The 23,627-nt window shown below is 40.7% G+C and overlaps 2 protein-coding genes across 3 annotated transcripts in view; one reads left to right on the forward strand and one right to left on the reverse strand.

Annotated features, from left to right (window-relative positions):
• Positions 1 to 4,305: 4,305 nt before the first annotated feature.
• On the forward strand, positions 4,306 to 5,488 carry LOC128471489 (ras-related protein Rap-1b-like). The gene has a single exon (XM_053453438.1). The coding sequence runs from the start codon at positions 4,423 to 4,425 to the stop codon at positions 5,050 to 5,052; it is 630 nt and encodes a 209-aa protein (XP_053309413.1). The 5' UTR covers positions 4,306 to 4,422; the 3' UTR covers positions 5,053 to 5,488.
• Positions 5,489 to 9,767: 4,279 nt separating this feature from the next.
• Positions 9,768 to 23,627, reverse strand: part of TNRC6C (trinucleotide repeat containing adaptor 6C) — an 86,790-nt gene continuing 72,930 nt past the window's right edge. Inside the window, exons 11-24 of one of the 2 annotated variants that reach the window (XM_053454164.1) lie at positions 23,233 to 23,290; positions 22,280 to 22,425; positions 19,895 to 20,044; positions 17,965 to 18,108; positions 17,161 to 17,280; positions 16,484 to 16,567; positions 16,068 to 16,296; positions 15,530 to 15,700; positions 14,261 to 14,458; positions 13,016 to 13,159; positions 12,595 to 12,789; positions 12,063 to 12,133; positions 11,416 to 11,555; positions 9,768 to 11,154 (exon numbers count right to left, since the gene is read on the reverse strand). In XM_053454164.1, coding sequence (XP_053310139.1) covers positions 10,794 to 11,154; positions 11,416 to 11,555; positions 12,063 to 12,133; positions 12,595 to 12,789; positions 13,016 to 13,159; positions 14,261 to 14,458; positions 15,530 to 15,700; positions 16,068 to 16,296; positions 16,484 to 16,567; positions 17,161 to 17,280; positions 17,965 to 18,108; positions 19,895 to 20,044; positions 22,280 to 22,425; positions 23,233 to 23,290 — 2,211 coding nt within the window. In that variant the 3' untranslated portion in view covers positions 9,768 to 10,793. Of the gene's footprint in view, positions 11,155 to 11,415; positions 11,556 to 12,062; positions 12,134 to 12,594; positions 12,790 to 13,015; positions 13,160 to 14,260; positions 14,459 to 15,529; positions 15,701 to 16,067; positions 16,297 to 16,483; positions 16,568 to 17,160; positions 17,281 to 17,964; positions 18,109 to 19,894; positions 20,069 to 22,279; positions 22,426 to 23,232; positions 23,291 to 23,627 lie in introns of both variants that reach the window. The other variant, XM_053454165.1, reaches the window with a different exon arrangement.

Genomic DNA, 23,627 nt, shown 5'->3' on the forward strand with positions numbered 1-23,627 from the left:
CTGAATGAGGGAGAGCATGAGTTAATGTGTGGATGAATTGTCTGAATGAGGGAGAGCATGAGTTAATGTGTTTGTGTGTATCATAGATGTATAATTGTGGAAGGGCAAAGATGGCACTAGCAGGATGTTTGAGCCTTGGGGACCGAGATGGCACAGGCCGGGTGTATATGGGACAAAGATGGCAAATCGTATGTGCGTTATCTGGGTGCTGGCCAGGTTCTATGTGGACAGCGTGGACGCCAGGGCTTGCTTTGGGGTGTGCAACCTGTGATCTATGCCTGTCATTTAGGGGGTTTTAAATATACCTTTAATGCTGTGTTTTTATGTGAATTCCAATTGATCTATACCTGCAAAGCTGGGTTTTTGTGTTATTCTGTAGATCCATATCTGCTATGCTATGTTTCCATACATTATTTATGTATACCTGCAAATACAGGGTTTGTATGTCTTGTTCAGTTGATTAATACCTGCAATGCTGTTTCCATGTATTTATTTGATCTATACCTGCGATGCGACGTTTCATATATTATTATTGTATACCTGCAAATACAGGATTTGTATGTCTGATTCTGTTTATTTGATATATACCTTCAGTGCTGAGATCACAAGTGAATTTAAATTGATCTATACATGCAAAGCTGGGTTTGTGTGTTAATGTGTTGCTCTATACCTGCTATCGGCAGCAGGGTCTGATATTTATATATATATATATCGTCAGCAGGGACTAATATTAATATATATCGGCAACTGGGGCTAATATTAATATATATGGGCAGCAGGGGCTAATATATATGTATATCAGCAGCAGGATCTAATATTAGGCCCTGAAATCATTTAGTGCAAAAGTTAAGGTACTGTGTTGTTTAAAGGATTTCAAGGATTAGTCGTACTAAATTGTGGCTTCAGGCTTCCCATGTTGAATGATCAAGTATTGTATTGTCCAATAACAAAAGTATCATTCCATAGCACATTACTTTTGGCAAGTGGTATCATTTAATGGTGGAAATTATTAATGCCCCCCCCAGTTTGACTGTGGTATCTTGTGTGCCCCCCCCTATATATTGTTTCTAGAGTCGCCACTGTATATAACCATGCCACTTCCTTTTATGTGAACAGTATCAGGTGGTGACACTGGCCCCCGTCTGTCTGCCAGCAGCGGCAGGCACAGACACAGGGTGCAGCATCTGTCTCCAAGCTGCCTGTCAGGGTATCTGTGCTGCGGTCGGGGCATTGTATTAATTATTCCTATTCCTGCACAACTGTCAGCTTGCGACTCATCATGAAAAGGTCAGTTGCCACATTGAATTACTTATACCCTGTCTCCCAATCACTCTGAGAAAGCAGGCAAAAGTGCTTTCTAATGAATTATAGTTTCTATGGCAGAAAAATGTTTAAAGAGAGGTTACTCTACAGCGTACTTTACCATTACAAGCAGTCATTTTGGAAGAGAGTTATACAGCATACCAGGATAAAACTCCAGTTTTTCAGACTGCAAGACAGGTTTTTTGGGTAATATTTAGTAGTGTGTCAAGCATAATTTCTAATACACATTTTCACTTGATTCAGACCATTGGCCCCATAAAAAACATCCCTAGAAACACCTGGTTAATATTAAGGTTTTGAACATATCTCTTGACATGTAATAAGTATACTTACCACCATTCAGCAACAGCACTTGGCGAATGTCATGTGGGGAGGTCTAAAGCACTCCCATGCTGTACGCATGTCTGTAAAGATCATGTAACCAAAACACACACACACATTTACACATACATATAAACAATATCCACACCAGTAACGCTAGGCTCACCCCTAATATCATATGCTGGGACACTAACACCGTATACTAACACTAATACACTAGCATACACACACATGCTAACATTATACACTTAGACAGTAGTCATACAGTAAAACACACAGTGACTAACACCATACACTAACACATACATACACACTCTCACCTTCTCCCATCATACACTAACACATACATACACACTAACACATACAGTGGTGTTATACTGTATCTTTAGGCACCAAAGTACCTTGAAATTAGGTATTTTCCATATGTGGGGAAATTACAGAAGGGAATCGGCTCCTTAGTTATGCATTACACAGGATAGCGCTTTACCAGTCTAGCCCAGGAAAACGTGAAAAATTATGTGTATCCTGCAAAATGTGGCTAACGCGGACACACTCCTTCTTAGACCTTTAGTCACTGGATGGTGATCTCCACTTTACAGCTAGAGGAAAAAACTAAAACATTTCCATTACAAAATGCATATTAACCAACCCACTCTCTCAATATCCGTTTTATTAATCACAAATACATATTTAATGCATATCAAGCATGCTGATTACACATCTTTGCCTCCTTTGGAAATACTTAAAAAAAATGTAAACATATTGGCAACATTCTATACTTTGCATATCTTGTGTTCTTTGGTTTGTATGCTAGATGATCTCAATATAACGTAAAATATTGGTGGGCTGACCTTTCTTTGTACCGTATATTAAATGCTTCACGGGTTGGTTTGTGGGGCATTTATTTTTTGTAGCTGATTACTTAATATTTGTGTGCCATACTGCTTTTTATTATACTAAGCTCAGAGAATGACCAGGACTGTATGCTAGCAATTAGTATTATAGGGCAGTATATAATATAGATATTAAAGGGTGGCAGCAGATGCGCCAGGGAATGGACATCGTCGACAAGGAATCTGATTATTGACAATTTCTTTTTTATATTTTGTTACTATGGAAACCTCTACATTTTCTTACAGTTTGAATGTGGATAGAGCACAAATAATCATATTTAGTGTAATCTCCAACTGATTGTGGTGTTCTATGTCTGGTATCCCCCCCCCCTTGTCCTGTAGCAGGGGGCTCTTGTTGCTGCACAAGGACTTGGAGGATAATGAGGCAAAAGCTGGCTTCGGGCAGATAAATGAGCATTGCTTTCCAATAGAAAAATCACCCCCTATGCAGAAAGATAACAGCAATGAAAGGGGCTGCTGGCGTGTGTGTGTGTGTGTGTGTGTCTGTGTGTGTGTCTTGGGCCGACTCAAAGATTCAAGCAGTATAGTTAAGACTATAAGGGGAGATTCTATATAGTGATCTTAGGATAGAACACCAGTTAGATAATGCATACATTAATATACTCACATACATATCCATGGGTAACAAATGCATTTACATAGATCCTTGACATCCACATAACAGAAAACATGAATACATACAATGGACCATACTTATATAGAGCAATGGGCAAAATATGAAGAAATCACCTGGACCATTGGACTGTAGATTACGGCACCTCTAGCAATACGATAAAATTGCTCTTTATAAACATAGCCCAACGTGCCATGGTATTCACTCGCGATCAGAATGATTACATATTTTATTTAAATGATCATTTTACTTTGCCCAACGATGCCTAAACGTTTTCATTACTCAGTTAAATTAGGATAATCCTTTTAAGTGGACATTTTAAGATGACATTTCTGCTAGTGTTCTATTCGAGATGTTTTCATTTCCTTAGCGTATTTAAAGGCCTGCCTCATATCTTCACATATTTATCTTTTGATCATTAAACACAAGCATATTCTGCAATGTCGTACAAAGGTCATGCTACATACGGTAATATGTAGTTTGACGATAATAAACATGTAAATGTAAACATACAGGTTAAAGAGGCATGTTCCAAAGGCTTGTTCTAAACCTAACACTTAAATGTCTAATCCTGGATTAATTAAGGCCAGTTTGTCACATGCAGACTCGTGATGCTACATATTAGCACACTGCATGATGAATCTTGATGTCGACGTGTTTCAAATACGTTAAATCATACGATCAATAGACCTTAGGACGCAAACTCATCAACCTTGGTTTTAGAACACGCAATATATTATAAACAAATTACCATCGCTCATTTGCAAACCTGCAAATGTATCAGTAGTGTTCCAGTGACATTTTACAGCTCATAGCCTTCTTGGGTTGATAAATTTGACATTTTATCCAAAATAAATACACATTTCTGTATATTTCCCCCCCCATCTTGTTGGCTTTTCCTCTTCCCGACCTATGCTGCTCATTCGTCTAATTGCATGAAATCACTTCCTAAGCCCCGTTAATGGATGTTGTAGGAGAGTATTATTATTTTTATGTTATTGTAGATTTCGGTGATGAAAAGGTTAACATCAGCATCTCTCGCACACAAATGCACTACTAGAGCCTGTGAAAGCAGGTTGACAGATCCCTCCCCTACTATCCAGCTTCAGACAGCAGAATATGATTCGATGGAGACAGAGTTACCTCACTCAGGAAAATATGAATATATAGCGAGGACACAGAGGAAGCTCTAGATACCGTTCAGAGTCAGATCGTCACTTCTTCTTTCAAGATACTAAGGAAGGCCTCACCATGTCTCTGTCCGTCAAGGAAAAGACCCAAGCCAGGCTCGTGTTCCTGGGCGCAGCAGGTGTTGGGAAGACATCCTTGATTCGTCGTTTTCTGCAGGATAACTTTGATCCAAAGCACAGGCACACAGTGGAAGAGTTGCACAGCACAGAGTATGAAACTGCAGGAGGTACACAAGTGAAGATCGAAGTGTTGGACACCAGTGGGAGTTACGAGTTTCCAGCGATGAGGAAGCTAAGCATGCAGAGTGGAGATGCCTTTGCTTTGGTGTATTCTGTGGACGATCCAGAAACCTTCGAAAGGGTAAAGAGGTTGCGTGAAGAGATTCTAGAAGTCAAAGAGGAGAAGAACCCCCCAATTGTTGTAGTAGGGAATAAGAAGGAAGAGGACGTTGCCCAACAAGTGTTCTGGAAAGAAGTAATGTCAACAGTTGAGCTGGAATGGAACAGTTGTTTGATCGAAACATCAGCCAAGGAGAATCTCAACGTGACAGAGGTGTTCAGGGCGCTGCTGACAGAGGTCAACTTGCCCTGTCGACTAAGTCCTGCACTGAGGAGGAGGAGAGAGACCATTCCCAATGAGGGTAACCGTAAGCCCCCCATGAACAAAACAAACAGCTGCATCATCTGTTGATACTGAACCCCTCACCGTATGTGTGTGCCAACTCTCAACCCATTCAAGACTATTGCTTCTGGATTGTTAAGAAAAGAGCCTGTGAGTCACTGGGATGGTGAGGCAGTTCTGACCATCTTAGGAAAGTTTAGTTGGTTTGGCCATTTGTCTAGGATTAGGGCAACCATCTGAACCCCCCCCATCTTCCCCACTGGTCCTAAATATACAAAATTAACCTTTGCATAGCACTGTTAGCTCTAGATCAAAACAATGCGTTTCTTTGTATATGCATAGCTCTGTAAAACGCTAAGCAATGTTGTGAGAAATGTAATTCTCAGGTAAATGGGCAGATGACATCACCAGAGTTGTATCATTGTGTATGTTCTTGTGTAAATTTTAAGGGGGGGTGTTATTAAAGTAAATCCAGCTAAAACCATGCAAATGGTTGCAAAATCAGCATTGTGAGCCCAGATGGAGTTTTATTAATGCCCTGCAGACAATATCAACACAACAGGTGAGCAAGGAAACATGATCTAGCATTTAACCAGCCACCTGTCAGCTAAGGGTTAAATTCTTGATCCTCATCAGACCCAGACTAAGAATCCATCACTTTTTAGAAATGCAGAACTGAACTCTTTTTTTTTTTTGCATACTATTCATTGGTTCTGCATATTGCGTGTCGAAAAACAATAACTATCTGCGCCGATGCTTATTGCATCATTTACGAGGTCAGGACGTTGGGGACAAAGATTCAGTTTAAGGGAAGAATGACAGGGGTTTGGGATAAATATAGAGGAAATAAATTCACGAGGTCCTGGTGGGTTCTATGTGTTAAATCATGCAGATGTCAGAACATTTAAAGAAACACGACGACAGCTGTTGTACCATTGTTTCGTTGCTAAAGTGTAAACGATTGTGAATTTGCCAGTTTATTGCATGCAATCTGTTGCGGCTGTCCTGCTAAACCCTTCAAGTGCCAGATTATATGCCGCTATTTTCTGCATTGATTGGGTTAAATCATTTTATTATCCGACCAGCTGTATTTATAGCGGTAAATGTCAGCCCTTCATCCCAGTTAAGAACAGGTAACAGAAAAAAGGAAAAAATCCGTCCTTTTACATTTCTATCCATTATCAGCACTACTCACTGTTTGGAAGGCGATCTATGGGATAAGCGATACCCTCGGCAGGATCATGCGCTGGGTGTATGCTGCCACCTGCTGGCTGTGGTGTTACTAAGAACAATAAAACTGGACTCAATGCTCCTTGTATACTTCTTATCTTATTCTTGGGTCATCATCATCATTTTATAGGTACTTTGTCAGAATGCAAACTTAAACCGTTATCTGATTTATTGTTTATAAAGTAAAAAACGAAATTAGTGAAATTATTGTATATGGCTGTGACAATGTCATAATGGTTAAGATAGAAAGTTGATTAAACTCAAAATCTGTTCATTAAAAGCACGACGTAACCGCTTTGGTGCTTTTAAAGAATTCAGCTCCGTCTTAAGCTACAGTGAGATCCAACGTACAACGTGCGTGATGACCAGCGCTAGTTACATTAGATAAACCAAACTACCAAGAGTCAAAAAAAACAAACCACTTTATTAGGATTTAAAGAAGCTTCAACATTTTGAGAGCAACTTTTGGTGCAATCCATTAACGAACACATTCTAGGAGAGAGAAAAAAAAAAAAGCTGAAAACTTTCTTTTGTCATTTAAATGTCAGTTACAGACAGACAACAATAAACAAAAAGAACACCCACGAGGAATACATCATTTTAACATATTTAGAGATATTCCTGTATCCTTCATTCGTATATGCATATGCACAGATGTGTATACCGTACTTCATACATAGCACATGTGTGTATATACATGGGTTTTATATGCATACACACATACATTTTGTTTCCGTATGAACCTTCTTTTGCATTCTGCCGACAGGAGACTGAGTAACGCTGTGTTGGTTTTTTTGCATTTCTTTTCCTGTGAATATGGTTTATGGGGCGAGTGGCTTTCAATCTCTCGGCTGCATTGCTGGCCCATAACAGCACACTGGGGTTTATTCACTAAAAAGAGAGCTGCGGTTTCCACTCCCTCATTCACCATCCGTTAAAAGGCCAACACTGCAACTTTCTCCAGCAAAAGGCTGAACTGAGTAATACGTAAGTCAAGGGGTGAAGACATCTCACTGATTAAACTATGCATTATACAGGGCCAGCTAAGCTCTTCCTGCAGGAGAAACCCACTGGGGTTGGACCCTCGTTACGAGTAGTGAAGTCAATGAGCGGATATCACAACTCTCCATTTAGCGAATAGACCCCCTTAGATTGCTCTGGCAAACAAGCGAAACTCCAAAATGTCTAAAAAAAAGAAAAAGCCTTAAAAGTCGCTTAATTAAGAATTCCTGCAGACTACGCTAAGAGGAATAGCAGGACGCCGTCTCACAGTACAGAACAATTACTTGCTCACAGACAATTGCATGCAATCCCACTCCATTTCAGTCTTGCTGATCCCGCAGTGTACAGTAGAACATGTGTATTAGCAATTAACCCTTTACAGACAGGTAAGTAATTTAAGGGCAGTATCAGAGCAGCAATAAGCTCACTATATATATATATATATATATATATATATATATATATATATATATATATATATATATATAGGTTTTGTTGTTTTTTTACATTTAAATCTTTGGGACAATTTTGCATACAACAGAAATTAGAGAAATAAAGACAAACATTCAATGCTAAAAGAGAATTTCGTCTACATTTGTTTATAAGCCTATTAAACACTGTTTTATCCCCCAACCTCTGTCGTTAAGGAGAAGAAAAAGAAAAAAATCACCCCACAAAATAATGAACAAAATGTTGCTGGTCACTGAAGAGAGCGGAGCCAAATAGCAGAACCTGAACACTAAACCAATTAACCCACTAGGGGTACCAAGATAATTAAGGATTGTCCAAGTGCCTGTAACTAGGATCTAATTCAGTAATAAGATGAGAGAGAGAAGCTGTACTCTCCCATATCACAGTCTGTTCCTCTGCCCATCAAGGGGCAGCGCACGGCAGACAGAGGTAGAGTTACGAATTAACAAATACAATTATTCATTAAAAGACCGGGTCTTTAAAACACATACACAGGCGCTGAAATACACAGGTTGTACTGTCTGGAAAGTCTGCTTAAAAGGACGTTGGATGCTCTAAAGGAACAAATTATTATTAATCATATAACAAAAAACACAAAAAAGAAATGAACAGAAAAAAAATGTAACATGCGTCTTTGACTTGGCGTGTGCATAGATCAGGAACCTAGCAAGTGCTCCGGGGACTCAAACGGCCGGTGGTGGCCTTCAGAGTACCGCGAGCGTTTCAATCCTTCCCCCCCCCCGGCTTCGGACCAACAAGGCAGAGCGTTCAGAAGGTGCGTGGAGCACAAACGGGTAACACCAGCAGTTGCAGAGATCAAATCCGGCCAAAAGCATTTTACAACTAATTGAAATATCCAACCCACCCAAATATTCTTCAATGAACCCCTAAAAAGACAACTTTAAAAGTTACAGGTGTCAGAAAGTTGGTCTTCTCGTTCGCTCTCTGAAACATGAATTGTTCATTTCTTTAACAAAGACCCAGGAAAATCACGGTTTGTATTTCAACATAAAGCAATATTCTTTTTTTTTTTTTTTTTTTAAACACATAAAGCACTCTTGAAGCATTTCAAGTCCATTTTTTTTGGTAAAAATGTAACTGCTACAAACAGGAATTGTTTGCTTTCCTCTAGTTTCTTGTTCCGTTTTCTCCCACCCCCTCTCTGTATTCAGTGCTTGGAGTTGGATAGTCTTTTTAAGGTATTTTTTTTCCCTTTTAGTTTATTTTCTTTTTTTTGTAGACATTTTATTTTTCTTATAAACACAATGAAATGGTTGTGTGGCGTTTTTACTCCTCTGGAAATGTCATATTTTCCTGAGAAAGACATCCACCATGTGCAAGATAGTAATCAAAAAGGTTTTTTTTTTTTCTTTTTCTTTAAACTATTGTCACAAGTTGAAAAAAAAAAAAAGGACAAAAACAGAGGTAAAAAAAAAAACGGGGGGTAAATAAAAAGTTGCACAACAATGGCTATTTTTTCATCTTCTTTTCATTATTTTCCCCGAGATGTAAGGAATTATTTTTTAAAAAAATTCAAAAATAATATTCATGAAATTGAATGGAAGTAAATTTTTTTTTTGGATTTTTTTAGTTTTTGGAGAAAGGAAAAAAAAATAAAAAAATAAAAAGAACGTAAAACACAGATTTGTAAACAGGTTAGAGCCAGATCGGCTTCTGCTTTAGATGCAGTTAATAACCTGCATAAGATGCAGTGTTGCTGCCTGGGTTCTGAGTATGGAGGCAGCTCCATTTTGCTCATATAGTCCAAGAGCCAGGGCACGGCCTCCAAACTGGTGCAAGTGTCCAATAATATGCATTTCTCCCCAAAGTTAATCCACTGAAAAAAGGTAGACAGATTTTTTCTTTTTTTTCTCCAGAGATAAGCATGCTGATTTTCTTCCCGTACAAACAAGTCCTTGAGTAAACGTAACTGTTAGCTCTGCCCATCTCTTCATCTTTTATCAATTTTCAGTTGGGTTAACCGCATTTTGAGGATACAATGCTGAACATCTCAGTGCAAAGTTAAAAGGTGATGATACATTTTGAGTTAAAATGAAAATATTTATACACACAGGATAAAATTATTCTTTTTTGTTTTCAATCCTTAGAGGCCAGAAAATCTGGTTCATTACAAAAAAAATGTACATTTGTGCACAGCAATGTAGGTCTTCTAAAAGCATGATAGGGTATTCTGGGGGGGGGGCGAGGGGACGTGGTTCTGTGCAAGTAGCCAATGGGGTGAAAAAAAAAAAATCACTCTGCTCTTCATATAACGTGATGTGTCTCTCAAACTAGTAAAGAGAGACTTCAATGCCAGATGTGGCAGAAGTTTGAAGATCACACGAGGAGCTACAATTTGAGTAGACACTGGAATTCAAGTATATCTAAGAGCTGATATGATGTATGGGAGCTAGAAGAAAAAAATAGTGTTTTGAGAGGAATCGTTTTAAAACAAACAAAAAAAAAGGCTATGAAAGGAGCAGAAGCTCTGGATAGAAGTTATGTGCATAGGCAGATCCACTGGGTAACCAAACTATAGCCTTCATTCCTTTGCTTCTCCACAAACATAATATCCAGCTGTGTGCATATACAGAAATGCAGATCCTTCCCCTTCTGATTCATGTGCCCCGTCTGATATGCGAAAAAGTCCAAGGCTCATTTCAGATTAGGCTTTTGAACCCCACTCTTAATTAATAACAACCCACCCAATATCAATGTAACTCTCCCCGCCATTTGAAAAGTGCCCTTATGTTCTAGTCCAAGCAAAAGCAGCGTTCATTGTTTCTCTCTCTCTCTCAATACTTTAAAAGAAAAAGAAATATTTACTGTCTGTAAAGCAACAAAGAACCTCCAAGGCCACTTTCTCCTATATCCTTCCTTATCTCTCCCTCCCACTGAGCCCATACTGCCACCAGGAACAGTTCACAAGGGTGCCATAGGGAGTGTGATCAGAGAAGATACTGCACGAAGAAAAGGCTGGGGCCCGGTTAAGCTGGATTCCTCTCAGGGGCCGGAGCAGAAAGGTTTAGGTTTGACTTTTTTTTTTTTTTTTTTTTTTACTAGTGCTGATGAACTTGTGAGACTGATGACCCTGCATCCCCAGAACGTCAGATGGACTCTCCACTCAGCAAGTCACCTGGCAGGAGAGTGTTCAGAGGTGTAGGGCTGCGGATTATCCTGGAATCATCTGTTCCAGGGGGACCCCAGAGGCTACTGGAATACTGTGGGACCCCACCCCAGAGCAAGTCGTTGTTTGCCTTGGCACTCAGGCAAGTTGGATTCCAGTGAGCAGTGTCGCTGCGTACCAACGTGTGGCTGCTCCCTCCTGTACCCAGCCTGGGCTGGCTGTTTCCAGAATTAGATTGCCAGCTGGAAGTAGGGGGCAGCGGCTGCCCTTGTGCCAAGAAGCGGTTCACCTCCTCTTCACCAGCAAACTCTGCCAAGATAGTAGTGTTACCAAGAACACACCTATGAAGGAAAGAATCAGAGAGTGATCATTGAAATCACAGGAACGCTGCTTCTCTGCACAGTTTAGGCTCCCCTCTCCTCCTCTCTCTCTCTCTCTCTCTAATACACTTTGCCCTGATGCTAGCTGCATTAGACAGCAGAGGAAAGAAACCTTTTTTCAGCAATCATGCAGCATTTTCTTTAGCAAGGTAAGGGTAGGAACGTTCTTCTGCACCACAGCAAACCCCACTTGCTGTTCTGAAAGGCGAGACTTGTACTTACATGTGCAGGGATTTTTGGGCCTTGGTGGCTTCTTCCTTGGAGCTGTATCTGACGACAGCGTTGCCTTGGGTAAGATTCAGGTGGAATGTTTTGAGGGGGCCGTGCTGCAGACACAGGGTTCTCAGGGTAGACCCATCAATCTGCAGAAGAGAGGCATACAAAGGCTTCCATAACAACAAATGAGATGAAAAGAAACTGCCGAGGTGCACATCATGCAGGGTGCGTAACGCCACCATTAGCCACCTCAACTAGCTACATCTTCTTCAGTATGAGGTTTATATTAAAAACGTATATATTATATGTTATCTAGTGCTGGGTCACCAATCCTTGAAACATAAATACTCTCGATAACCTTTAACAGCAACCGAAGCTATTTTTTCATCCATTGATAAACTGGTAGTTTCATCATGTTTAACAATGGAATAAGTAATCCAATAAAATGATAATTAGGCAGCACGTTCAAACTCTCGCTCCAGTGCTGCCAACACATGTACAGCACATGAGAACACACGAAAAGATGCTGCGCGGGGATCAGCGTCTAATCCAGCCTAAATGTCTATGTAGGGGTATGTATGTATGTATGTATGTATGTATGTATGTATGTATGTAGAGCTAGTCACAGGCGTACAATTGTTCTACAAGTTTACCTGAGGGGTGAGATTGCGCAGGACCAGCCAGCTGCTAGTTCTTCCTGAGCTATCAGTGCTCCAGGTGGAAGCTACAAAAATAAATACAAGTTACAACCCGACTACACAGAGCAACCATCCGCCAAATAAAGTGTTATACAGTACCTTCTAGCTTATAAAACAAATTCACAGCGACACCTATACTGCGAACAAATTCCAAGGGTTGTATGTAATAACATTACTTGATTTTATTATCTAGCTATATTCACAAGTATGTGAACAGAACAAGATGCATTCAATATTCCTGCTGACTGGTTTAGTCTATTGGTTGCTATAGCGATGAGACATAAATCATATTTATGTGTAACACTTTCCAATCATGGTCAGTATTACAGAGTGACTACTGACTGTCACTGTGCGCATTAGTCCTGGTTATGGTTTGGTTTGTATGGAGGACAAGGCATTCACACGCTGGCACCTATTTTATTAGGAGTCATAGTAGCAGAGGATAAGCAGTGCTCTTCTATCACAGTTTTAGAGATTGTCTTCATACCGGAGGAGTAGGAGCTTGGCCAGCCCAGTTGGTTGGAGCCCCAGGCCGAGGATGGTTTGGTGTTGGTCAGCCCAGGAGGTGGTCTAGTAGGAGCCGTAGTATTTCTGGGTACCTTCCAAAGTTCATGGGACAGAGATGCTTGAGTGTGAGAAATGGGGTTGGGTGACCAGGTGGACTTTATATCTGAAAGTTTACCTGGAACAGAAACGACAACATTCCTCATATCTTCCATCCCTCAAACATTAAAACACATTTAATTAACTGGTATTTCTGAAATAGTGTACAGGCTGTTTCCTTTTCCCTGCCATTAGCACCCAAGCCTACTAATACAAGCCTGTAAACATGCACATGTACCACATGTAAGCTGCTCATTCACATTCGGTATAAGCATATGTTTAATATATGAGGCTAAAGTCAGTACCTCCACTCTTGAGCAGATAGCGGTTGACATCTTGAATGGTGGTGTTGATGGTGGGTCCTGTGGGGACACTCCCAGGAGTCACATCAGGATCATTTTCAGGATCAATATTCTGCAGTCCTTTCCAAGGGACTCCTGGATGAAATTCTGTGTGAAAACAAATACTCTGTAACCCAATAGCAGTAGAGTTCACATCAATATGCTTAAAATAAACGATGTGTGCTTCAGTGTCCACTCTGGCTGAGCTTCAAGGTGCCTTTCCACAAAAACAATGTTATTAAACTCACCTCACGATAGTCTACTGACACCACTGGTTTAGAACAGTATGTGCCAGTGCGCATGCACAATCACTGGATATGTAAATGCATGAAAGAGTGAGACATCAAGCAATACATGTCATTTCTTTTATACATGCCCCATGGTGGAATCATGGAACATGATCGCAAAGAGCAACTTTCAAGCTTTCTATAAAGGTGGACCATATTTACAGATGTTCACGGTACACCATTCCCCCAGAGACCTGCTCTGAGTGTCCCCTAAACTGCCCTCATAACAAGCAAGACATACCGCAAGGAAAATCGAGGTGGATGTTCACCTTCTGTACTACATGTCCGTCTCTGGAGCACCCTCCCTCCACAGGATAACAGAAGAACACCCCACATTCAGAAACTAAAGACTTGGCTCTGACAAGATATTCCCACGGATCACGTCCTAATCTCCCTCGCCTTTCCCTTACAATCAACCCCCTGCTTTCTTCCACTTTTTCTGGCTCTCTTAAGCGCACAGATAGATAGTTCTCACTTTTTTAAACACAGGCAAGCAGCCTCTTGAAGCCTCTCGAAATGGGTTCCCAATGCTGACGAGCAGCACATAAACCTAGGATGAGGCTGGAGGATTGTAAGACTTGCTGCCACTGAGCCCTGAAGTGGTGTAAATGTAGCACAGAATCACATTTCATCATCTGAAAGTCTGATGGATGTCAAGAAAACAGCACAACACACTACAAAAGTTTGCTGGAGGAGAAATAATACTCTGGGGCAGATTTTTAAGGAAGGTGGTAGACCTCTTACTCCTAGTGAATGGAAAACGTAACACTGTAGCATACGACAATTGGTGTGGAAGACTGGCCTACGCAGAGACTGACTTTATCCCCTCACTACCCTATAAAAATGGGGATAATTATCTGTTTATTAATTTAAGAAAAATAAATATTGCCGGATATTACATCATACAAGTGAAACTGCTTACCAGGTGGCCAGGTGATGCTGGATCCGTTAGAGATCTTTTCATTCTCAGGTTTGACACGTGACCAGCTGTCTGGGACAGCTACAGGAGGGCTGTTCGGGGATTCGCTGCTGGGGAGGAGATCAAATCGGCTGTACGAGTCTTCCAAAGAGGACTTGCCTGGTGGACCGATACTTAAACCGCCAGAAAGCGCACCTGCTACTGACAGAAACATGCCAAGTACAATTACCAGTACGTATAATAAATCTGCCCAGTGAATACATTAAATTGCGTAGCACTAATCTGCTGTTTAGAATTATGACAAGGGGGACAAAAAAATTAAATAGGAAATGTTTTAAAATGTAAGATGTAACAAATAAACATGCAAAATCTGTTTCCTTAAATACCGTATTGGCCCGAATATAGGCCGCACTTTTCCCCCCCACTTCAAGTCTTTAAAGTGGGGGTGCGGCCTATATTTGGGGTCTAGCGCCCGACGCCCGGGACATAGCACAGACGTTCACCGGCTGCAGCGATGCGAGCGATTCCCTCGTGGGAATTCCCGGCAAGGGAGATTGTTAAAGCACATCGTGCAGACGTGCCGGCAGCGGAGGTTGTTTACCCGCGCATCGCCGCAGCCAGTGACCGTCCGCACGATGCGTTTTACCTCTGCCCCCAAGACTTACCAGAGCAGACTCCCGGGTGTCTTGCGGGGCCGGCGGGGGACATCTACGCAATACGCGTATACAACTTCCGGTGCCGGCACTTCCGCTGAGTGGCGGCACCGGGAGTTGTATACGCGTATTGCGTAGATGTCCCCCTCCGGCCCCGCAAGACACCTGGGAGTCTGCTCTGGTAAGTCGGGGGGGGGGGGGCAGAGTGGCAGCATATCTCGAGGGGGGGGCAGAGTGGCAGCATATCTCGGGGGGGGGGCAGAGTGGCAGCATATCTCGAGGGGGGGGGACAGAGTGGCAGCATATCTCGGGGGCGGGGGGGGGCAGAGTGGCAGCATATCCATTACAAAACTTTTTCTTTAAAAAAGCACCAAACTTTTAGGGTGCAGCCTATATCCGAGCCAATACGGTAATCTCTGCTTAATGGCACGTATCAGCCCTACAGGACATGGAATGAACAATTTACAATTAAAACATTGGTTTACTGCTGCAGAATTTTTTTCAGGACCAATAGCTGAAAGCAGCATAAATTAATAAATAGTTTAGTGTCCAAAGTAAGAAAAATCTGTGCATTCACTGGCTTCACGCTGCTTCTAAAACAGTGATTCAAAATGCTTACTGGACTTGCCAGGGCTCGGGTCAAGAGGAGAAGCAGCATTCGTCAGGGTGTCCATGGAGTTAGGGTGAGTCCACTGCGGGAGGCGAGACTGGGACTGAGATGTATCCTTCACCGACAAGCTGCCCGCTAAGTCCATGCTGTTCACATTCATGTTGGTGTTCATACCAGCAGCTGCAAAAAGGATATATCTGAGTAAGGGTCTAATTATATATTATATATATATATATATATATTATATATATATATATATATTATATATATATATATATAATATATATATATACACACACACACACTCAAAAAATCCCCTTGTTTTTGAAATAAAGTGTAGATATTGTTAATGTTGTAATTGACTATTGTCACTTACGGCTGATTTGAATGAAGTATATATTCATAGGCATACAGAGACCCTTTATTAGCAACCAACTCCAGTGTTCCAATGGCACGTTGTGCTCACTAATCCGAGTTTAAGTTTAAAAGGCTAATTGATGATTAGAAAATCATTTTGCAATTATATTACAGGCAACTGAGTATTTACCAAGAGGATATGGGGGGTAGGTGTTGGATGAAGACTGCTGCTCTTTGGTGTGCAGATCAGCCAGGCCGGGTGCTTGGGAATGGGATGGAAAGCTGTCCAGCGCCGACTTGCCTGACGAAGGGTGCAAAGATGGGTGAGGAGGGGGCTGCTGCTTCATGAGCAGCGCCTGTGCTAGTTGGCGTTGATGTTGCTGTATCTGCTGCTGCATGTTATTGATTGTACGTGCAACCTACAGGTGGAATAGAGATCGGGAAACGTTGGCCACTGTGCATATACGACATTTTGTGCCACTGAAAACCAGCTATGAACAAGTGCCAGCCAAAAACACAATGCCCACTCTCCCTTTCAATGTGAATTACTTGTTTAACCCTGTGGTTGCCAGTAACATAAAGAGAGGGGATGCAGGTGTGACCTACTTGCTGCTCCTGCTGTCTCATGGGTCCGGAAACATTACGCTGAGCCTGTAACATCTGCTGCTGGAGCTGTAAACGCTGATATGCCTACGAAGGGTGGGGGGGACAGAGTAACATGTTTAATACACACACACACACAAAAAAAAGGTTTTTCTAAGAAATAATCAAATGTTTTAATCCATAAACATGTCCCCAGGTATAGAATAATACTGAGCACGACTACTGACATTTGCTATTAAAATGCTGCATTGTAAAAAAAAAAACAAAAAAAAACCTCAATACAGCTATTTTTTTCCTTGTATATCAATTTTAAAGAATATATGTACAGGTCCGTGTTACATGTGTAAGGAGCGGTTAGCCATAACCACATATGGTGTGTATAGAACATATATACTTTTAACTGATCGACATGCAGGACTCTGTTTGGAATGCATATTTTCCCCCCCACAAATTAAATAGTCAGTAAACAGAAAGAAGGCCACACGGGGTAAAGGGCTAGACAGGGTAACACACACACTTAAAAAAATCTTATTCTTCAAAATAAGACCACTGACAGGGCGGCTGTTATGTTTAATTGCTGTAAAAGTCCTTTATATATACCTGCCCCATCTTAATGGGCTAGAGGGGGACTATTAGGTTGGCTTCTTAGTAGCTTTTGTAGCCCATTGACTAGTACTCACCAGCTGCAGCTGATAGAGCTGGTTCAACATGGTCATATGCTGAGGATTAATTGGCGAGGTTAATAGTGCAGGATTGAGACCAATGTTTTTTGCTGCAAACTGCAAAAGCTGTGCTTGAACCTGCGGTACCGAGGGGGACATCGTTAGAGGAATCATTCACCAGCAAAATACACAGCTCTACTGGCCAGCCTCGTGCTGCCATTACACGACGATACACATACAGTATTTTAATAAATGAATTTCTTAATATAAATAAATCTCAAAACATATTAAAACTTGATGGAAATTAATGGCGGGAAAATGGTTTAAACGGGAAATTCTCACAGATTAAATATTTTGTCACCTGTAAACCGTAATGTAGGTTAGCCCTGACACAAACTGGCTTTATCTCGGTTTGTACTGCTAATCTTCATCTACAGACCTGGAGGCTGCCATTGTTGAAAGTCATGTAAGATTTTGGGAGATTTTTTTAGGGTCCAGCTGGGCCATGCTATTGTTTAGTAGATTAAGATTACAGAGCTAGAACACATGCTAATGGCAAATTTCCAGTTTCCTGACAATATTATATGATGCAAAAACTGAAGCTGTTTAATATTATACTAATAATAAAATATTTCTCTGGGAGGATTGAGGAAACATGAGGGTGGAAAGAAACCCCACCAAAAGCATAACAGATGGTGTCCAAAGCCAATGGCTGAGAACAAACCAGTAGGTATCCAAAGACGTTCCCCCCAAAAACTACCCTAGACTCTACTCTGGACATTAAACGAGCCTCACTCTATACTGCGTTTATCATCCACTTACCTGAGGGGATAAAAACTGAGGCACTTGAGCACGAAGACTAGGCTGGGATGAGTTAAGAGGTTGCACTGGCGGTGGTGGCTGCTGCATGGACCTGGCTTGTGCTGCTCCGCTATTGCCAAACATACCCAGATTGCCACTCTGAATCTGATGGGGAATACATGGAAATCTCTATGAATGAATCGGTACCTGCATTTCACAGCTGATTACTAAGACTTGCCAAACAACACTCAAGCTGCTCATGGTCAAAAATAAATTATTTTGCATTTATACGAGCAATTGAGTATTCAGATAAGGACAGATCAATATCAGGACCATATTGATAAATGTTTTATAGACCTGAAGACCCACACCAGCTACCAACATAAACCAGTCAAATACGCACGTATGTACACTCAGATCTGTCCCTTTTCCTAGGTTATTTCAATGAATATGGCGAGTGAATGAACGAACAGGTGAGTGTTTCCTTAGGAGGTGTGCAATATCAGCACAAATGTACTTTTAACTCTTTTAAAACTCAGTAATGACACCGATTCAACCCAATCATACACTGCGTGGCCTTGGGTTAAAGGTTTGAAAAAGAAGCACCTTTTACTGCATAAAATTGATTTTTCAAGATGCAGAATGAAACATTTAGGAAAGATTGCTTGAGAACCGTGGAGCAGCCTTTATGCACTTTTAGGATCTGTTTGAATGACATCAGTTCAATGTTAAGCCGCCTAATATATTGAATAGCTATATAAGTCTGTCCTCAGAAATATAATGTTGACATTTCCAAGTAATAATTAGTTACATTGACCACCCTAAGGATTTCAGGACACTGTGTGAAGTTGCGTTCTGAGCGTGTCGGTATGCCGTAAGGCTGGTTGGCACTACAAATCCTGGCCTCGTCTAGTTTACTGGCTAAAAGGCTCCTTTAGGGATGAACTGCGAACCTTGGCATTAGCTGAAAAGGGCTCAACGCCGATGCCACAGTCCCTTCACTGAGAACAAATGATGTACTATTAGGCCCAAGCGGTTGTTCCTGCCACTTGACTTACGATGCAACAGTACAGCCTGAAGTCTTTAATGAGCTAAAAATGCCTCCCTACTGAACTTTATTTAATCTGCCCTTGGGGTGATTTGTTAGTAAGACCCGGTAACATTTTGAGAAGCCTTCTTTGAATTCTGTAAATCATGAATGTGGTTCTGAAGCCAGGTTCTTAAGAAATGTACACAATAAGCAGTTATCTATAAAGTGACTGAAACATCTTTTTGCAGCTAAGGATACCTCTTTCTACACATTGCTTTCTACTGGTTTGAAGAAAGTGTGTACTGTGCACACAAAAAAATATGTAAATTCTTTCAACTATGGGACCAAATCATTGCATTTTAAGCACAAGCCGTACTAATATATCGAAGATAGGTTTATCTCGCTACCACCTTATGGTAAAGTTAACAAAACACCTCTAAGAATTACAACTGTATGGCTTATAAAGAATTGGAAGATAGATTACATATGCATTAAGGGCAATTAATCTCTATTTCGTTGCAATGAATGATCATTTATTTATTCTATGGTCGAAGGATAACATGCTCTACAGGCAGTCTTTATTTTAGCTCAACCTATGGTTTTTGACCAATAGAAATTCTTCTGTTTAACCAATTTCACCTACTCTAAAATGTGCTTGTCTTATGTATGATTTAGATAACTGCACACTGCATTGGTTCAGTATCATTAATGAAGCCGAGTAAACATTTTCATAAGAAGAATGGGCAGTCTTATCTGTCCAGGAGAAAGCGGAGGTTTTAGTTGACGGTTATCCCTTTATCGGGCCAAAACACAAGTTAAACTTAGCCCCATTTCATTTATTTACATGGAAAATTCTAACTCAATTTATATAATGTAGGCTAACATCAGCTTTTCCAGGAACCTGACCTGACCATTTCTCACCTGTCTAGAGGAATTCAAGTTCTGTATGCTTAGTCCTGGTGTCATGCCACCCAGGGCCTGATTAGCAAGTGCCCCGTTCGAATGGGGGAGCTTCAGACTTGGTGAAGGCAAAAATGGTGAAGAAGTGGGCTCTTCCACTAGGCCGCCATCCTGATTGGAGAGAGAGATGGTGAGCTGAAGGGCCATGTCCAGCAGCAGATGGAAGAAAGGAGCCATGACGTGTGTGGAGCATTGAGTGAAGTCAGAGCCATAGAAAGGAAGAGAAAAAGAGAAAAGAGCAAAATTATAATACAGAACAGCTGATAAAGGCACCTGCAAAACGACAGTAAAAAGTGACTTAATACATCATACAAACGTTACGTTATTTAAAATATGCATGGGCCAAATTCCTGACCCAATATGACCATACAACGTTGGCTTTACAGACCAGGGGGTTTAAAACAAATATCCATTTATTCATTTAGATGCTTTAGTAACTTAACGGGTGATTACTGCTGTCCCCACAGGTCATTTATGGTTTAAGGTTAATAACAAATGTGTCTGAGACATGAGATGTGACCTTCATATCACGTGGAGGACACTTCTATGTAAAGCACATACGTTTAAAAGTCAGCTATCATTTCAGATTCCTATTGGTCTTAACATTCTTTCCCTTATATCTAGACGTTGACAAAGTTTACTGATCTAGAATGTAGATCTTGCACATTGTATGATGACAGCAAGAACCTTCTAATTATGTCTCCAGAGGAGTGCATCTTCACCTAAATGTTACGCAACTGCACCAGCTGACCATTTTGGACAGGCCTATTGGCATCCAACAACTGGCTGAATTAAAATATAACTTTTATTGGTAAATATTAAAATGGTAAACTATGATTACCAAGGGATTTTTTGAGGTACAAATAGCAGAATTCTACCTTTGGAGATGAGAAAAGCATTTTAAGTGTAGCTCACCATTACAGCCCCAACCAAACAGGTAAGCAGCATTGCAACTGTTAGTGCACGCTATGTCTCTATGACAGCCAATTCTTCCCAAAAGGCATAGAGAGCTGCTGCTAGTATTTTATTAAATCAATTAAATAAAAAAACTGGGGACACTTGTCGGATGTAGAGTTTTAGCATATAGGCGTTATTACATGGGACAGCTATTTAGAAAAATAACTTTTGTGTATCCGGGGTAAAATATACAGTATTGATCATTGTCCAACAAAGTTCCTTTATGCCCTAGTCCTGTTTCTGGTCTATGATGCTTGTATCTGGCCTCTTCTACAATTAGTTCATGATCCTAAAGCAAAGATGACCCCCAAACCAGCATTCCCATTTCGGGGTCTAAACGGATCCATACAATATTGCACAGGATCACAGACCACTCACTAGAAATCTTTAAAATGGGGATATTGCTAAGACAATAATAAATATGGTTTTAGTGCTTCTCTCTAAAGTCTGAAATAAGGAAACTAAAACCAGAAATAAATGCCTTTCCGGCAATTAGGTGTTTTTTTTTTTCTTTTGGCATTTATTCCTGAGTAATTCCATATGGGATTTGGTAATTTGCCCCACAAAACCAAGCTGAACACAAATGAGAATGAACATGGAATTAGAGAAAGAGCAAGCTTCTTGAGAATGTAAGAGGTTAACATTAGTCCAGGAGGAGAAGGCATAGAGCCAGCAGGATGGATTTCTCATGATCTAATAGCTTTGCTGACATTTAAAAGACAAACATGTGGCCAGCAGTCTGCATTTCTCTGTAGCTCAGCTGTTCCTCCAGTAGAACATTAATCCTCTGCTTCGCCCCCACAGCCTACATTCTATGGGACAGCAGACATCAAGTCTTATCTGAGTGAAGGGCCGGGGCAGCTAATCCCCCCGGGACATCAAATGATGGCAACAATCTGACAAATCCCATTTCAACCTACGTATGCGTAGAACATACATACGCACTTTTCTTCTTTTAAAATAAAATATTTTGCAGCACAAACATTACAATGACAAAAAGAGAGATTCTTTTTACATATATAACGTTTGTTGTAACTATTGGACGGGAATTAGCATGCAGTGAAACATGACACTGCGTTTGACTTTCACTGATGTAAACACAAGATTTATTTTACATGGTGTTTTATAACACAGAGGTAAGAGCCACAATGTTTTTTAAACACAAAGACCTGGGACAGCTGAACGCTTACTGTTAACAGATATGGACACGTTTTGGCCTCTTGGTGATTTACATTACTTGCCAGACAGTAACGCCAGAAGTGGCTTCAGGTGGTCAGCTGTCATTTGGAAATAAGGCTAAATAATGATTGACACAATTTTGAGATTACAAGATATTTGCAATGTGCCACATTTCAGAGAGGGCAAGAATATGAAATCCTCTATTTCTACCTTGTCAAGGAACGTGGGACGGTCCATGGAAGACTCTTTGGAGATTGGTGGTGGGCGGCAGCTCAAGGGTTTGGCGACCATTGCGTTATAGTCTGCCATTCCCAATCCACGCTTGTCCATCTCCACCTTCTTTTCCAGAAGAGCACCTGCAAGGAAACAGTCCAAATAATGACAAAGGTTACCGTGCGTAGCTAAGTCTTGCAGAACTGACAGATATTAGAACATTTCAGCTGGTTGGCATCTCCATAAGGTAGCAGAATATGTACTATTTCCATGACAGGAGGTAGCACTGCGGAACAGACTCCTACAGTATGTACAGAGCAGATAATAGACTATTACATAAACAGGACAAGTCACCCCTAAAACATTTAAACCAAACAAAGAAACAGTTTACAAATTGTCTAACGATGTTCTACTAATACACATTAAACATTCAATTTAAAAGAACAGGACACTATCATTTATTGATTTACATAGCGCCATCATATTAGCTCTGTAAGATGGGATATAATTACATTTTGGGTTCCAAACCAGTTTGTGCTACCTAATGGGTCACAAGGGCCAGTTAGGAGAAAGAAAATTCTAGAGCAAAATTTTAAATGTGAATCAATAACCATGGAAACTGATTAGCTTTTAACACAACGCAGCAGAACACCTCCTTGCAAGTATAGCCCGGGATAGCCCTGGGAGACAGACCACATCTGCCCAGTGATTTCCCAAAGTCAGGTAACAAATGTGGTCAACAACTTTTTCTAAACGGTTGATAAATTTAACATCTGATTTGTTTCTAGTTACTGCTTATTGATTACAGTCAAAGGGAAAGTTATTATAAATAGAATTAATAAAAACACAAAAAATGAAAACAATATTTCGCCCAGACAAGCTACTGAAAAGTTCATAACACAAATATTGTTGATGTATTGGGCTTATGTAGTATTCCTGCAAATACTTACTCATGGCCTGGTCTAGATTCATACTGTTGCTCTTCAAGGCCTCTTCAGCAGGCTCTTTCTGTTGGAAATCATGACAAGGGGTTTGTATTTACATGAATGGCAGGCTCTATTTTCTCATGCGCCCAATCTTTTTTCCTACAAATATCAACCTTCCCTCCAAACAGCATTATTTCTCATTCAGGTCTCATCAAGCTTACAAAAAGTTGGCTTTTTACGCCATGTTTCCACCCATTTGACAATGATCCATTCTAACAACCATCTCATTCTCTCTGTGTCTTCATCACAACTGCCGTGAGAGAACTAAACTTCCACTCCTAAAGGTTCCCAGGATATAAAACCATTATTATTTGAACACTTGATAATGTAAGAATGATTAGCTCCCTGTAATTTGTTTT

The sequence above is a fragment of the Spea bombifrons genome, chromosome 13 (genome assembly GCF_027358695.1).
Source record: "Spea bombifrons isolate aSpeBom1 chromosome 13, aSpeBom1.2.pri, whole genome shotgun sequence".
NCBI lineage: Eukaryota > Metazoa > Chordata > Amphibia > Anura > Pelobatidae > Spea > Spea bombifrons.

Bases quoted from the DNA above. Each gene is read 5' to 3' on its own strand.
- LOC128471489 (XM_053453438.1), top strand. From the start codon at position 4,423: ATGTCTCTGTCCGTCAAGGAAAAGACCCAAGCCAGGCTCGTGTTCCTG.